The 15,910-nt window shown below is 49.0% G+C and overlaps 1 protein-coding gene across 2 annotated transcripts; it reads left to right on the top strand.

Annotated features, from left to right (window-relative positions):
* The first annotated feature begins 373 nt into the window (after nt 1-373).
* On the top strand, nt 374-5,549 carry PAEP (progestagen associated endometrial protein). Of its 2 annotated transcripts, XM_017848551.1 has the most exons (7): nt 374-623; nt 1,440-1,579; nt 2,217-2,314; nt 3,575-3,679; nt 4,564-4,668; nt 4,934-4,979; nt 5,384-5,474. In XM_017848551.1, exons 1-6 carry the CDS (start codon nt 411-413, stop codon nt 4,948-4,950), a joined length of 678 nt encoding a protein of 225 aa, XP_017704040.1. In that variant the 5' UTR covers nt 374-410; the 3' UTR covers nt 4,951-4,979; nt 5,384-5,474. The 2 variants fall into 2 exon arrangements, with proteins under 2 accessions (XP_017704040.1, XP_017704034.1); XM_017848545.1 differs by lacking the exon at nt 4,934-4,979 and having other exon boundaries at nt 5,384-5,549.
* Nucleotides 5,550-15,910: the final 10,361 nt, after the last annotated feature.

Below are 15,910 nucleotides of genomic sequence, written 5' to 3'. Positions count from 1 at the left end.
GCACCTGTGGGAAGAGCCCCGACTGGGGAGTATGAACGGGCGCAGACTTGTGGCCCCTTTGTGGAGCAGACGGCTGTTCACTAGCAGGATGTCCATAGCATCCTGGGGCAGCCATGGGGCTCTCGGGCCCTCTGCCTGCCCCACTGGCCCTACCACTGCCCCCCGGCACAGCTGTCCTCAGTGCTGGCCTCTGATCCACCATTTTCCAAGAACCCCGACCCAGGAGGTGCTCCTGCCACTGGCTGCCAGCCTGGACCCGACCCAGGCCCCTCCCACCTGAGGCCCTGCCAGGAACTGCCTGGCCCGGACACAGAGGAGGTTCCCGGGTGGACATAGGGAAGAGCCTTCCATTGTCCCAGTGGAGGAAGCGGCCCACAGGCCAAGGATGAGTCACGGGTTCGAGGAATCGCATGGCGAGGCTGTGGGCAGGGCTTTTGTCTGTCCTCCTCCTACATAAGGCCCCCCGAGCCCACACTGCCTCAGCATCCCTCTCGCTCCAGACCTCAGAGCCAACCACAGCCGCAGCCATGCAGTGCCTCCTGCTCACCCTGGGCGTGGCCCTGATCTGTGGTGTCCAGGCCATCGACAGCCCCCAGGCCATGCAGGACGTGGAGCTCCCAAAGGTTTGAGGCTGGGGCAGCGGGCGCTTTACTGTGGGAGGTCTGGGGCGGGTGGGGGCTGTGGGAAGCCGGGAAGCCCAGGATCTAGAAGGCCGAGGAGGGTCGACAGAGGAGGCTGTGATGTTAGGGCCCCTGTGAGCTTCCCAGGGCTGGCCTCCCGCAGGTTGCAGCCCGAACAACAGAGCTGATTCTCACAGCCCTAGAGGCTGGAAGTTCGAGATCAAAATGTCGGCAGGACTGGCTCTCCTCCAGGCTCCTCTCCTTGCCTTGTAGACGCCGTCTTCCCACTGTGTCCTCACAGGGCCGTCCCTCCGGGTGTCCCTGTCCTAATCTCCTCCTCTGAGGACCCCTATCAGACTGGGTCAGGGCCACCCTGATGGCCTCAGTTTAACTTCATCACTTCCTAAACTATTCTAGCTCACATTTGGATGTGCTGCAGTCAGGACTTCAATATATGAATCTTGGGGGGCACAATTCAGCCCCTAGCAGGGCCTCTCTGTCCCCCAACCTCCCTCCAGCCCCAACCACATGGCTCCCCAGGATCCAAATATTCCCCTGACTCAAGGAGATGGGCTCAGCCAGGTGCTTTTTCGGGCTCAAATGAGTTCAACTGGAACATTTCTGGGGCAGCAGAGTTGGGTCCACGGCGGTGTGAGGCCCCCTCTGGCATCTGTCCCACACAGCAACCTGATGAGTCCAATCCAACTCCTGCAGTGGCCTGAGGGAGCTGGGGACAGGTGGGACTCAGCTTCACCTGCACGGGGCACAAGGAGAGCCATGGTGGCCTGGGGACCCCCGTGCAGCTCGAGGCCTCTTCAGTTGGCAGGGACTTGGCACTCCATGGCCATGGCAGCCAGTGACTTCTTCCTCCTGGAGACCAAGGAGGCCCCTTTGAGGATCTACATCAGCTCGCTGCAGCCCACCCCTGAGGGCAACCTGGAGATTGCCCTGCGCAGATGGTGGGTTCCTCGTCATTGGGGCTGTGGCTGGCGGGGCTCACTCTCCCACAGCCGGGGTCCAGGACTGCGAGGGGTGGGTAGAGCCAGGGCCGGCCCCAGGCGTTTTCTGATGGTCCAGGGGCTTCACTGTGGACCCTCCACGGTGCCAAGTGGGGTGGGGAATGAAGCTCAGGAGGTTGTCTGTCCCTTCAGAGCCCCTGCCCGGGGACTCTGGGCCAACGACTGACCACACATCGCAGCCCGGGTCAGTCTGCGGAGAAGGCCGGTGTGGAGGCCAGGCTGGGCTGCTGTGGTCTGTGGTCTCCTGGGACCAGGCGGTTCCTGTGAGGATTGCCTGCCCCCAGAGTCACGGCTGGGGGAGATGAGGACCTGAACCCCATGATTGCTGCATGAACCCTGGGACCACTGCTACCCACGGTCATGGCCCCTGACCTCGGGGGCCCAGGGCACTCACTGGCTCCCTCTGGCCTCTTCTGCCTGGTCCCGGGCTACACGTTAGGGGTTGCCCGAGAGCAGTGTTTGTCCTGGTGACCAGCACTAGTGGCCTGGAAGCCCCTCTCTCCTCAGTCCTCGGAGTCTGGCCCCTGCCCCCCTCTCCAGGGCTGCACATTGGCCACCATAGCGTTTGTGCACACAGGTCACAGAAACGAAGCCCTTTCAGAGACGGCAACCAATGTGTTGAGGAGAAGATCGTTGCAGAGAAAACCGAGAACCCCATCGAGTTCAAGATCAACTGTAAGTGCCGGCCACAGCCCAGGCAGCTCTGGGGACACTGGCCAGGTTCCCAAGGGGTGGGACAGTGGAGCCTGGCCTCTGGCCTGGCTGTGCTAAGGCAAGCGCAGGTCACCATGGTGACGGCAACTGCAGGGAGCAGTACTGCCTCTGGGTCCCCTCTGGGCTGGTCTAACTCCCTGCAGTGACACTGGGTCGCTTGGGCTCAGCTCAGGCAGCGGCGGTGACCCCCTTAGCCAGCAGCCTGTCCCCACTCTCCCTGGACCCTCCGCATGGTTCCCAACTGCACTCGGCCAGCCGTCTGCTGAGAGTCAGGGCTCCTGTGACCACCGGATTGGAGGCTGCGTCTCCTTGGTTCTGTATTCGTTCATCGCTAATTCGAGATGCCAGAGAGCCATGAGGGCTCTTTCTCACCAGGCCTCCCCTCCCCAACCTGGTGCAGGGAGTCCCCCGGGAGCCACATCCTACCTTCCAGTACCCCCACTCTCCCCTCCATGTGACTTCCCCCACGGCTGCACACCGCAACCACTGAGGCACTTGAAAGGACTCCTGGGCCAGGGCGCCCGCCCAGGGTCTCCAGCATCCCCTGCTTGCAGCTGGGCCGAGACGCTGGCATTTTCCATATAAGCCACCCTGGTGACACAGCTCTGCCCTGGTGGTGCCACTGGACTAAGTCGGTGGAGCCCACCTCACTGGGCCCCGATCCGAGGGTCTCCACTTCCCCACCGCCCTGGCATGTGGTGGTGACTCTCAGGACTCACCTTTGCTGCCACGGCTGGGTGTTGGTCTCACCCCCATCAGAGTAGAGACCCCATTTCTTAGCCTCACTGGGCCACAGTGTTGACGGTGGCTCGCCCAGGTGGTCATCTGGGTGTGATGATGAGGGAGGGAATCCCGAGCCAGGGGATGGTGTGCATCTCCGTGGAGGGTCACAGTTAACAGCCAGGCCTCTCCCAGCCCCGTTTGCCCCTTGGTGTTACTTGTGAGCTGTGCTGGGAGCTCTCTGATGGGAAAGTCACACCATGCTGGGGTCCAGGGGGACACTGGCCCCAAAGGAAGTTCCCAAGGGGGGCCCGCTGTGGGGTAGCTCTGCACAGCCTGGAGTGTAGTGGGAGAGAAATGGGAGGGAGACGCTGGGCATCAGGGTAGACGCATCCCTCACGGGAAGTCCAGCTGGACCACAGGAGACCGACCAGCACTCCCCTTCCCGCTGCAGCAAAGCGCCCAGAATTCATTTCCGCTCCTCTCTTGTTCTCTTTCTAGATCTGGATGAGAACAGGATCTACCTGTTCAACACCGACAGCAGCAAATATTTGTTCCTCTGCCTGGAGAACACCCCCAAGCAGAACCTGGTCTGCCAGTACCTGGGTGCGCGCCTAGGCCCCCAGGGTTCCCGTGGGAAAAGGACACAGAATGAGACGCTCAGATCGGTCCTCGAGTGAATGGAAGGCGGGCCCGTGAGGGAGGCGTTGGCTCAGCCCTCCCCCAGCCTGCCTTCCCAAGGAGCCCAGGAGCCCCATGGAAGAGGGAGGAGGGGGAGGGGGGTCCTAGTGTTGCATCAGAAACAAGGGAAGTGTTGCACACAGGGACTTGAGGGACAGACACAGACCCCGAGGACAGCAGAGGCCACTGTGGACGCTGGGAAGGAGGTGTCCCTGCAGGTCAGCTGCAAGGGCAGGTGACTTTGACCATCTCTGTGTGGTCGACAGGTGGCTATAAATCCAACAGCCTTCCTGAATGGAGATTTTCAATTATTTTGTCAAATAAGAAGCCAGATACTAAAATGTCTTTCAAACAATCATGTTTGGAAAATGAATATAAGGTGACATTTTCCACGTCACACCCGCAGTGCTGTTGGGAGTTCCCAGGGCCACTAAATGGACCATTGGCTTTGGGCTGTAGAGACGCCCCTGCTCTACAAATCACCTGTCCTGGGCTGTGGGAGGGCAGCCCGACACGGCGGGGGAGGCGGACACTGTGCTCTCCTCCCGTGACCCCATAGACACCATCCTGAGCTCTGCGGGCCCCAGCACTGCCTAGGGTAGATGAGGAGCAGGCCCAGCCAAGGAGCGGGGCTTGGGGACAGGGAGCCTGCAGGCCCGGTGGCCAAACCCTGGAGACCAGTCTGAGAACCTGCTCTAGACCAAACTCTGCCCAACCTCAGAGCACCAGGGCCTCCTTCCCTGCCCTCCCTCCCCAGGCAGGGCCCTTGGAGCTCCCAGGGCCCAGGACTGAGCCAACATCCCCCACAGCCAGGACCCTGGAGGCAGACGACAAGGTCATGGCGGAATTCATCAACTTTCTCAAGACTCTGCCTGTGCACATGCAGATCTTCCTGGACATGACCCAGGCAGAAGGTGAGCTGCCCCCAGGACAGCCCCAGCCTTGGCTGGAGGAGAAGCCGCCACTGTCCCAACCTCTGTAGGACTCAGGGCAGCACCTGTCACTCCTCACTGGCCCCTCCCACGTTCTCCCCAGGGCTTCCCCGGGGGTGCAGAGGCACCCTGAGGTGGGGTCCCGTCTCCCTCCCGTCATCCCCCAACCTCTGGCCCTGGGGCTACTGCGTCCTCAGCTAAGTCTCCCCTCCCACTGAGGCCCCCACTGCCCCCTCTCCTCCCACAGAACAGTGCCGCATCTAGATAAGCTCCTGCTCGATCCTGCCTCCTGGGTAATGTACCAGCCCCGCCCATAGCCTGAGGTCACCTCTCTGGGTCCCTGGAACAGACCCCACTGAGTCCATTCTCCAGGGCTGACCCTGAGTGATGGGCTGGAGTCCTGGGGCCTCTGGAAAAGCCCAGCTGGCCACATGCCCGCGTCTCTGGGGTTGGCCACTCCAGATGCCATTTCCTGTGTCCTGGGCACAGGATGAGACCCTCTCCTTCAGGGTGGGGGTGAGTGGCGGGGGCGCTCGGGGAGGGCAGGCCTGGGATCACAAGACCATCCAGCCTGAGGCTGGGGGTGAGGTGGGGCTCCCCTCACACAAGCAGGGGTCCTACACCCCTAGCCTGGGAGGGGATGCCCCCTGCCCTGCAGGGTTCTAGAGTCACAGCGGAGCCCCTTTGTGCACGTCAGGTCCCGGAGCCTCGGCCCCTGTGCGGATGGAGACGATGTCGCCTTCCTGGGAGGGACGAGGAGGCTGATGACCAAGGCACATTTCCTGGGATCCTGGGACCTCCTGGGCCTCAGCCTGGGGTCTCCTGTCCTAAGTTGTCCCTCTTTGAGCAATAAATAACCTCATCCCCTGACTCTGTGCTGGCTGGCATGTGGGGATGCAGCTGAGAGCAGGTTGGGGGGCTGGGGGACTTGGGGACTGGCAGACTCAGAGGCTGGGGGACTCAGGGACTGGGGACTCGGGGCTGACTCAGACGCCTGGGTCTCAGGGGCGGGGGACTTGGAGCTGGGGGACTCAGGGGCTGGGGACTCAAGAGCGGGGGCCTTGGGCTGGGGGACTCGGGGGCTGGGGACTGAGGGAACTGAGTTCATGGTTTCTGTATTGTAGGCCCCATCATATTTGGGGATCAACACACTATAGGGGGCTTTAAAATTTTCAGGAACTAGATAAGAGTGCTGCTGAGATGGCCAGAGCTTGCCATTCATGTTGGAGGTCCAGGTCACACAAAGGACAAAATATGAAAAATCACAGACCCATTCACCAAATAAATATTCCTATGAAAACTTAAATGAGTTATTTACAAATCAAATTGTGCACTATTTAAAAAACACAAACCGCATGACCTCCAGGGCATCTCTCAGGAGCATAAGGGAAGTTGCTACCAGGAAGAGCTTTGCTATCAACCTTCATCTGCTCATAAACGCCATTGATCTTTTCTGGGCTAATGTGAAATAAAGAGATTTACCCTGGACTGAGGAACTGAACAAAAGAGGTGAGACATGGGAGAGGAACTTGTTTTTCATTATAAAATATTTTGAACATCACAAAAGGAAGAAGAATATGCAACAACAGAAATAGATTTGCCAACAATAATAACATGCATAACTTTAAATTTTCAAAATATAGATGTTTCTGATAAAACATCAATTACCAATATTGGCTCAAAAAGTAGAGGAAAACTTAGAAAGACCAATCATTGTAGAAAAAACCAGAATACTTCCAGATCTTCTGTCTATGGATGAGAATAAAAAACCTTTATGTGATAGTTCCTGGCTCATACAATCCATTCCACGGCATAGAAAAAGATGGGAAGTTGCTTACTGCCCTGATAACAAAACTGAATAAGGAAGATGCAGGAAAAGGAAAGCTGTCAGCTTTCAGAATCAAGACACAAATATTTGAATACCTTATTAGCAGATTGAATCTAACAAATGTATTTAATACATCATGATTTAGCCCAAAAAGCAAAGGATGTTTAAATATTAGAAAATGTATCCATAAAAGCTGGGTGTGGTGGCTCACACCTGTAATCCCAGCACTTTGGGAGGCCAAGACAGGCAGATTGCCTGAGGGCAGGAGTTCACGACCAGCCTGACCAACACAGTGAAACCCCATCTCTACTAAAATTACAAAAATTAGCTGGGCATGGTGGCAGGCACCTGTAATCCCAGCTACTCGGGAAGCTGAGGCGGGGGAATCGCTTGAACCCGGGAGGTGGACATTGCAGTGATCCATGATCATGTCACTGCACTCCAGCCTAGGTGACAGAATGAGAGTCTATCTCAAATGTATCAATAAAATTAACTAACTTAAGACTAAGGGAGAAGTGCCATATACGAATCTTTAATTAATTTTTAAAAAGGTTTCAAAAAATATAATATTCCATTCATGAAGGAGATCTTGCACATCAAGAGTGTCATTCAACATTAAATAGCATATGCTGTGCTTATAAGTAACCCTGAAACCCTGAAATGAACCAATCACTGAAAGCACCAAAGAGTTCTTCCTTACTTATACAAAATTTCCTTTGTGGCTTAGCAGGAGAGTCAACTCCTCATGGTCACTCAACAATCCAAGTGATCAAATAGCCACTACCCATGGTGTTGCTGGCCACCATGCCAGAGGGAAAACATAGGCATCAGGGGGCTTCAAACTGTCCATTCAGTGCCCTATCCTGAAAGGGACACCTATTACCTCCCTAGAAGGGGGCTGAAAGTTCAATCCTACCTAGGTTTCCTACCAAAGAATAGAAGGGAACGTCCCTAAACTGATGATTAAAAAAAAAAAAGAAAAAAAGAAAAAAAGAAAAAAACCACCAAACTACAACTAGTGCTTTTTGTAAACATTCAGTTAGACTGAGTGCTTTCCCCCTAAGATTGAGAATAAGGCAAGGTTATCCTTTCTCGTTGCTCTTATTCAACACATACTGAAAGCTCCAGTGCGATAAGACAATTAAAAGAAACAAAAAGCATAAACATTGGAAAGGAAACATGTAGTATAACAAAGAAAAAGAGAGAAGACACAAATCACTAATACCAGGAATGAACGAGGAGACATCACTACTGACTCTACAGACATCAAAATGATAATGAGAGAATACTATGAACAACTCTACACATATAGATTTTACAATTTATTTGAAATGGACCAATTCTTTGAAAAATACAACCTATCACAATTCATTCAATATGAACTACATAATTTTTTTCTCTTTTTTTTTTTTTGAGACAGAGTCTTGCTCAGTCGCCCAGGCTGGAGTCCAGTGGCGCGATCTCGGCTTACGGCAAGCTCTGCCTCCCAGTGAACTACATAATTTTAATAGCCCTTACAACTATTAAGGAAATTGAGTTTTAATTGAAAACTACCATAAAAGGTATCTCAGGGCCCAGTTAGTGTCACAGGGTATTTACACCAAATGCTTAAAGAATTAGCACTAATGCCACACAATCTGTTGCATAAGATAGAAGGGGCAGTAACACTTCCCAGTTCATTTTATGAAGCTATTATTATTACCCTGATACCAAAACCATACAAACAAATAAAAAGGTGGGGTAGGGTGACTACCACCTAGTGTTCCTCATGATTATAGATGTGACAATCCGTAACAAAATATTAGCAAATAGATTTCAGCAATATTTAACAATAATTGTACACCATGAATAAGAAGGGTTTACACCAGGGAGGAGAAATTGGTTCAACATTTGAAAATTAATCCATGTAACCCACCATATTGTCAGGCTATCAAAGAAAAACTACATGATCATATCAATCAATACAGAAAACGCATTTCACAAAATTCAATATCTGCTCTTAAGTTTTTTCAAAAACTCAGAAAAGTAAGAATAGAGAGCAGCTTCCTTAACTTGACAATGAACATCTATAAAAAAACTTACAATGAATACTATACTCAACTGTAAACAACTGAGTGTGTTCCCTCTGTCTTAGTCAGTTCCAGATGCCGTAACAAAATATGACACACTGGGTTGCTTAAACAACACTTTATTTCTTACAGTTCTGGGAATGGTAAGAAAAGGAGCACAGTGCTGGCAGATTTCACCTCTGGTGAGGGCTCTCTTCCTGGTTTGCAGATGGCCACCTTCTTGCTGTATCCTCACGTGGTAGAGAGAAAGGTCTCATCTCTCTTCTTTTTATAATGGCATTTGGGAAATAAAAATGAAGCCCTAAGCTCCTCAACTGGCTGAACAAACTCCCTCTTGGCCAAGTAGACCCCAAAGTAACCTTGAAAATTGAGTTCTAAGCCATGACAGGATGCGGGAGATCACACACTCCTCCTTATTACCCCCACCCCCTGCACACACACTTACTGCCATTAGACTTTTTTCCCTAAGGGCTAAATAGAAACCAGTCCTTTCAAAAAACTCCACTGCTGATATCAATGACGCACCTGACACTACTTCTCTCTTTTTTTGGTTTCAACACAATTGTCCAGCATTCCTTCCTGATAAGAGACCACTGACCACAGAGTGGTTCTAGCTGGTCTATGTGTGACAGCATGAAGCTCCATTGCCCATGTGCATGTTTCTCCTTTCATAACTCTTCCTATAGCTTATTAAATATGCATATTCAGCCATTCTACTGAGCATAAATTCCTGCTCTTGCTCCTTTTTCCTCTCTGTGGAAATCTCTGTTTCTGGCTTCTGGCCCAAGGCTACACTTCTCCGTCTGTCAGAATGGCCATGCTGCAGGCTGAAACCCCTTATGAGAAGTAAAACTCTCCTTTCCAAATGTATGAACCTCATCATTCTTCAGTTGACATGATTGGTGATGAGGATGGGATCTGCAGAGAGCCCCAGGTTCTCCCAGCATGATTGGAAGTCAATGCACCAAGGTCTTCGGCTCAGCTGTCTCCCCAGCTGACCACACAGGGAAGAAGCCAGGTAAAGTCCACTGGATCTGAGATCTCCTGCTTTTAGATTGAAGACTTCAGAGACTTTTATTTCTCTCCACCTCTTCCCTTTATGTCTTCCTGTTTCCTCCCCAGTCCCTGCCCTGGTTCCCTCCATCTAGACTCTGGAGGGAATGTCTTTGTTGGCCCGGGTTTAGGAGGGGACCTTCCCAGTCCAGTCAGACTCAGCTGGTCCATAAGATTTTATGAGGACTCTCACGCTAAGAACACTCCAACGGACCCTTCCTAAGGTGAGCGTCTTTACAGAGAACCCGAGTGCTAGGCAAGAACCTTAGTTCTAAGGGGAAAGCATAGAGAGCCTTAGTTCTAAGAGAACAGACTCTGATTAGCCACCATAAGAGACCCCAGAGGCTTCCATGTTTAAAAATGATGGGGTGATTGGATTTCTTTTTTAAAAAGGAAACATGATAGTGTCATGGCTAGCCTTAAAAACTCTCTCGAATAAATGAAAGAGAAAAATCTGACCTAAAACAAAGCTAAAATCTTGGAGGCTCAAACTCCTTACTTCAGATGGCTTGAGGGAATAACAAAAGCCATCGTTCTTTGCAGTCTAATAGTTAAAATTCTGCAATTTCACTGCCATGGCTTGGGTTTGATTCCTGGTCAGGGAACTCTTTTGGTTTGATATTTGTGTGACTTTTCCCAGTTATTAATGCTTTTCCATTCCATTGACAGCTTTTGATTTCTTGTCTTCTGCTCGTGCAGGCATACAGGGATTTGGGGCCTTTGTGTGTAGACCATCAGCTGGGAAGCTAAGACCCTAGTAAATATAGCCAGATAGAAATGTGGGTTGTGCCCCACTTATGGCAAGTGAAACTTTCCTTTCTTGGAGCTGTGATATGGTTTGGCTGTGTCCCCACCCAAAGCTCATCTTGTAGATCCCATAATTCCCACGTGTTGTGGGAGGGACCTGGTGGGAAACGACTGAATCATGGGGGCGGGTCTTTCCCTTGCTGTTCTCATGATAGTGAATAGGCCTCACAAGATCTGATGATTTTAAATACGGGAGTTTCTCCACACAGGCTTCTCTCTTTGCCTGCTGCCATTCGCGTAAGATGTGACTTGCTCCTCCTTGCCTTCCACCATGATTGTGAGGCCTCCCCAGCCACATGGAACTGTGAGTCCAATTAAGCCTCTGTCTTTTGTAAATTACCCAGTCTCAGGTGTGTCTTTATTAGCAGCATGAAAACAGACTAATACAAGCTGTCATTTGGGTGATTCTGGATCTTGTGGCGACTGCCTTGCACCTGTTTCGAGATGTTTCATGTATCCTTGGTTAAGTCATAACCTTGGTTAAGGCTTGTTGGTTTCACTTGGAAAGTTACCTTTGGTAAAGAAGTTCAAAAGCCAGAAATATAAGCTGTTGGTCCTGGCTAAAATCTGTTAATAAGATATTTGAATGGATTTTTTTTTCTTTTAAAGAATTCCAAGGTTAGAAGTCAGATTCATTAAAAGCTGATTGCAAGCTATAATTATATTTCTTAAAAAGTCTTTATGCTGGCCGGGTGCGGTGGCTCATGCTTGTAATCCCAGCACTTTGGGAGGCCAAGGTGGGCAGATCACAAGGTCAGGAGATCGAGACCATCCTGGCCAACATGGTGAAACCCCATATCTACTAAAATACAAAAAATTAGTTGGGAGTGGTGGTGCACACCTGTAGTCCCAGCTGCTCAAGAGGCTGAGTCAGGGGAATTGCTTGAACCCAGGAGGCAGAGATTGCAGTGAGCCGAGATCGTGCCTCTGCACTCCAGCCTAGTGACAGAGTCAGACTCCGTCTGAAAAAAAAAAGAAAAGCTTTTAGGGTTTTCCTTTTGCATCCTGTTTTGAAAATAAAATTATTCTCAGTCAACTGATTTTTGTCTGTTTCTCCATTTATTTGTGTCTGTACCTCCTACGTCTTACCACCCCTAATGCTCACATGAGAGGACCTGAGATAGTTTCTAATAGCCTACAGAGTTGAAAGGATAAAATAGAATGATGTCTATTTGCATGTGGCATGGCTGTTCACATAGAAAAATCTCAAGGAATCTACAAAAAACAGACAAATAAACAAAGTCCTAAAATAAATGAGTTTACCAAGGTGGCAGGACACAAGATAAAGACACAAAAATCTGTTGCCTTTTTCTACATACTAGCAATGCACAGATCGACAATGCAATGTAAAATACAATGCCAGTTACAATCACTCAGAAAAAAGGTGGAATGCTTAGGTATAAACTGTATGAAATGTACACGATTTATATGCTGAAAATAATGTTGATGAAAGAAATCAAGAAAACTCTAAATAAACGGAGAGACTTATTTTGTTAATGGACTAGAAGACTTAACATAGTAAAGATGTAAATTCTCCCCAAATTGATAAACAAGCTTAATGCAATTGTCATCGAAATTCCAGCAATCCTTTTGGTAGACACAGGTAAGATTATTCTAAGACGTATGGGGAAAAAGCGAAGGAACTAGAATAGCTAAAATATTTTCGTAAAGGAAGAATAAAATGGAAGTAATCAGCCTATCGAATGTTATTTCAAATATTATTATGTAGTTACAAGACTGTATGGTATTAGCAGCGTCTATCTGTGCATTGCTACTTTGTAGAAAAAGGCAATTGATTTTTGTGACTTTATCTTGTATCCTGCCACCTTGGTGAACTCATTTATTTGTTTTAGGAGATTGTGTTGCTTGTTGGTTTTCTGCAGATTCCTTGAGATTTTCTATGTGAACAGCCATGTCATCTGCAAATAGACATCACAGTAGAGGCACAAGACACATAGGTCAAAGGAACAGAGTAGGTAACCCAGAAATAGACTGACACAAATATGCCCAGCCAATTTTTGACAAAGGTAAAAAAGCAGTACAATTAAGGGACAAATCGTGCCATCATACATCCTTAAGCAAAAAAGAAAAGGAAAGGAAGAGTAAGGGAAAGGAAGTTCATAAGGAAGAAAGAACGAATAAAGAAAAAGAACTTCAATCTAAGTCTCACACCTTATAAAAATATCAGTGCAAAATATAGATCTCAGACTAAAATATAAAACATGAAACTCTAAAACTTTAAAAAAAAAAAAAAAAAAAGGAAAAAATCTTCATAATCTAGGGCTTGGCAAAGAGTTCTTACTTGACACCGTGAGCATGACCCATAAAATTAAAAATCGATATATTAGTCTTCATCAAAATCGAAAAGTTTTGCTCTGCAAACCACTCTGTTAACAGAATGAAAAGATAAGCTTCAGACTGAGAGAAAACATCTCATCTCACGTGAGCTCAGAGTGAGAATTCACTCATTACTATGAGGAGGGCACCAAGTCATGACCCAAACACCTCCTACCGGGCCTCACTTCCAATACTTGGGGACTGCACGTCAGCATGGGGTTTGGAGAGGACAAACATCTAAACTACATCATACTACTGCTTTGGAAATAGGTCAGCAGTTTTTTTTTTCATTTCCAATTCACATACTTGCCACCCTACTCAGCAGCCCCACAAAATACAAAAAAGTATTTTGCCAAATCAAATGAAGATCTATGTTCACTCAAATACTTGTACATGAACTCTTACAGCAGGCAGCTTAATTGATAATTGCCCCCAACTGGAAATAACCCAAATGTCCATGAACTAGGGAATGGATAACGAGTCACCAGGAAAAAACTGCAGCTACAGGCACCAGCAAGGATATTTTCAAAAGCATTATGCAGAGTGAATGAAATTCATACAAAAAAAGGTCATTTCAGTGCTGTTCAGGGGGTGGTTTAGCGGGGTTGACTGCAAAGGGGCACGAGAGAAATTTGGCAGAGGATAGAGCTGTTCTGTATCATGATTGTAGTGTGGTTCCATGACTAGGTGTGCGTTTGTCAAAACTCGTGGAACTGTACACTGAAAAGGGAGACTTTAGGCCGGGCGCGGTGGCTCAAGCCTGTAATCCCAGCACTTTGGGAGGCCGAGACGGGCGGATCACGAGGTCAGGAGATCGAGACCATCCTGGGTAACACAGTGAAACCCCGTCTCTACTAAAAATACAAAAAAACTAGCCTGGCGAGGCGGCGGGCGCCTGTAGCGCCAGCTACTCGGGAGGCTGAGGCAGGAGAATGGCGGGAACCCGGGAGGCGGAGATTGCAGTGAGCTGAGATCCGGCCACTGCACTCCAGCCCCGGCCACAGAGCGAGACTCCGTCTCAAAAAAAAAAAAAAAAAAAAGGGGAGACTTTTACTAGCATCCTCACTAAATCTGACTTTTTAAAGGGTAAAGAAAGAGATGCAAGACTTCTAAACTGAAAAAATAGGCAACATTATTAGGAGAAATTAAAGAAGATCTAAACAGAGAAATATACCATATCCATGGATTGGAAGACTCAATGTTGCCAAGACATCAATTCTCTCCAAATTAATCTGTAAACTCAATGAAATCCTGACTGCATCGAACACAATGGGTTTTTGGTGTGTAGAAACTGACAAACTCATTTAAAAAATTCATTTGTAATTGCAAAGGAGCAAGAATAATAAGAACAACATTCAAAAGAAATAAAAATGGGCCAGGCGCAGTGGCTCACATCTATAATCCCAGCACTTTGGGGGGCTGAGGCAGGCAGATCACCTGAGGTCAGGAGTTTGAAACCAGCCTGGCCAACATGGTGAAACCCCGTCTCCACTAAAAATACAAAAATTAGCTGGGCATGGTGGCACACACCTGTAGCCCCAGCTACTTGGGAGGCTGAGGCAGGAGAATTGCTTGAACCCTGGAGGTGGAGGCTGCAGTGAGCCGAGATCGTACCACTGCACTCCAGTCTGGGTGACAGAGCAAGACTGCCTCTCAAGATAAAATAAAATAAATAAATAAATAAATATGAAGGCATATTATAAAGCTACAGTAATGCAGACAGTGTGACATCACACAAGGATTGGCAACTTGATCAACGGAACAGAAAAGAGGCTCAGAGACAGACTCCACACAGCCCCAGATCAATGACGAAGGCAGAGCTGGACGGGGGGCAGTGGGGGCTAAGATCGTCTCTGTTAATGGTGTGGCATCACTTGGGGAAGCATTGAGGAAGATGTGGTTTTTTGTAGTTTTTGTTTTTTTGAGACAGAGTCACATTCTGTTGCCTAGACTGGAGTGTGCACTGGTATAGTCTCGGCTCACTGCAACCTCCATCTCCTGGGTTCAAGCAATTCTCCTGCCTCAGCCTCCTGACTAGCTTGGATTACAGGTGTGTGCCACCACACCCAGCTAATTTTTTTTGTATTTTTAGTGGAGACAGGGTTTCACCATGTTGACCAGGCTGGTCTCGAACTCCTGACCTCAAACGATCCACCCGCCTCGGCCTCCCAGAGTGCTGGGATTACAGGCGTCAGCCACCGTGTCGAGCCTTGGAAGATGTGTTTTGAACCCCCCTTCACACCATATGCAAAAATCAATTCCAGAGGCACCAGGCCAATAAGGCTTCAGAGGAAAACACAGAACATCTTTGTGGCCTGGGAGTCTGCAACGATTTCTTAAATAGGGCTCCAAAAGAACCCACCATGAAAGAAAAAGTTAGGTAAATTGGATTATGCGGCAATTAAGACCCAATTAGGAGGGCAAAAAGGCAACCCACACAGCGGTTTTTCACTAAGAGGATTTGTCACAGGGAGGATTTCCATTCAGAACGGAAAGGAAAGGCAACCCCACTGAAAACTGACAAGCCCCTCAAACAGAAGCTTCACCCGAATGGCAAAAAGAAAAAAATGGGCTGGGCAGATGGCTCATGCTTGTAATCCCAGTGCTTTGGGAGGCCGAAGCTGGAGGATTGCTTGAGTCCAGGAATTTGAGACCAGCCTGGGCATCATAGCAAGACCCCATCCCTACACACACATACGCACACAAAAGAATATTAAAATGCTGGCCCAGCGTTGTGGCTCACGCCTGTAATCCCAACACTTTGGGAGGCCGAGGTAAGTGTATCAGCTGAGCTCAGAAGTTCGAGACCAGTGTGGCCAACATGGTGAAACCTGTCTCTACTAAAAAAAAAAAAAAGAAAAATAGCTGGGTGTGGTGGCGGGCACCTGTAATTCCAGCTACTCAGTAGGCTAAGGCAGGAGAATAGCTTGAACTCAGGAGGTGGAGGTTGCAGTGAGCTGAGATCGTGCCATTGCACCCCAGCCTGGGTGACAAGAGTGAGACTCTGTCTTAAAAAAAAAAAAAAACCATATATATATATATAAATGTCAAAGTCAGTTGATAGTGTTATCCAACTCTTCTATGTCCTTCCTGACTTTTTATCACCTTTATGGACTTATTATTACAACTT

The sequence above is a fragment of the Rhinopithecus bieti genome, unplaced genomic scaffold (genome assembly GCF_001698545.2).
Source record: "Rhinopithecus bieti isolate Rb0 unplaced genomic scaffold, ASM169854v2 scaffold_2205, whole genome shotgun sequence".
Lineage (NCBI taxonomy): Eukaryota > Metazoa > Chordata > Mammalia > Primates > Cercopithecidae > Rhinopithecus > Rhinopithecus bieti.
This window is presented reverse-complemented; position numbering and strand designations above follow the sequence as displayed.

Bases quoted from the DNA above. Each gene is read 5' to 3' on its own strand.
- PAEP (XM_017848545.1), top strand. From the start codon at position 411: ATGGCGAGGCTGTGGGCAGGGCTTTTGTCTGTCCTCCTCCTACATAAG. The intron at 1,580-2,216 runs GTGGGTTCCTCG...TTGTGCACACAG, and splicing joins GAGATTGCCCTGCGCAGATG to GTCACAGAAACGAAGCCCTT. The intron at 3,680-4,563 runs GTGCGCGCCTAG...CATCCCCCACAG, and splicing joins CCTGGTCTGCCAGTACCTGG to CCAGGACCCTGGAGGCAGAC.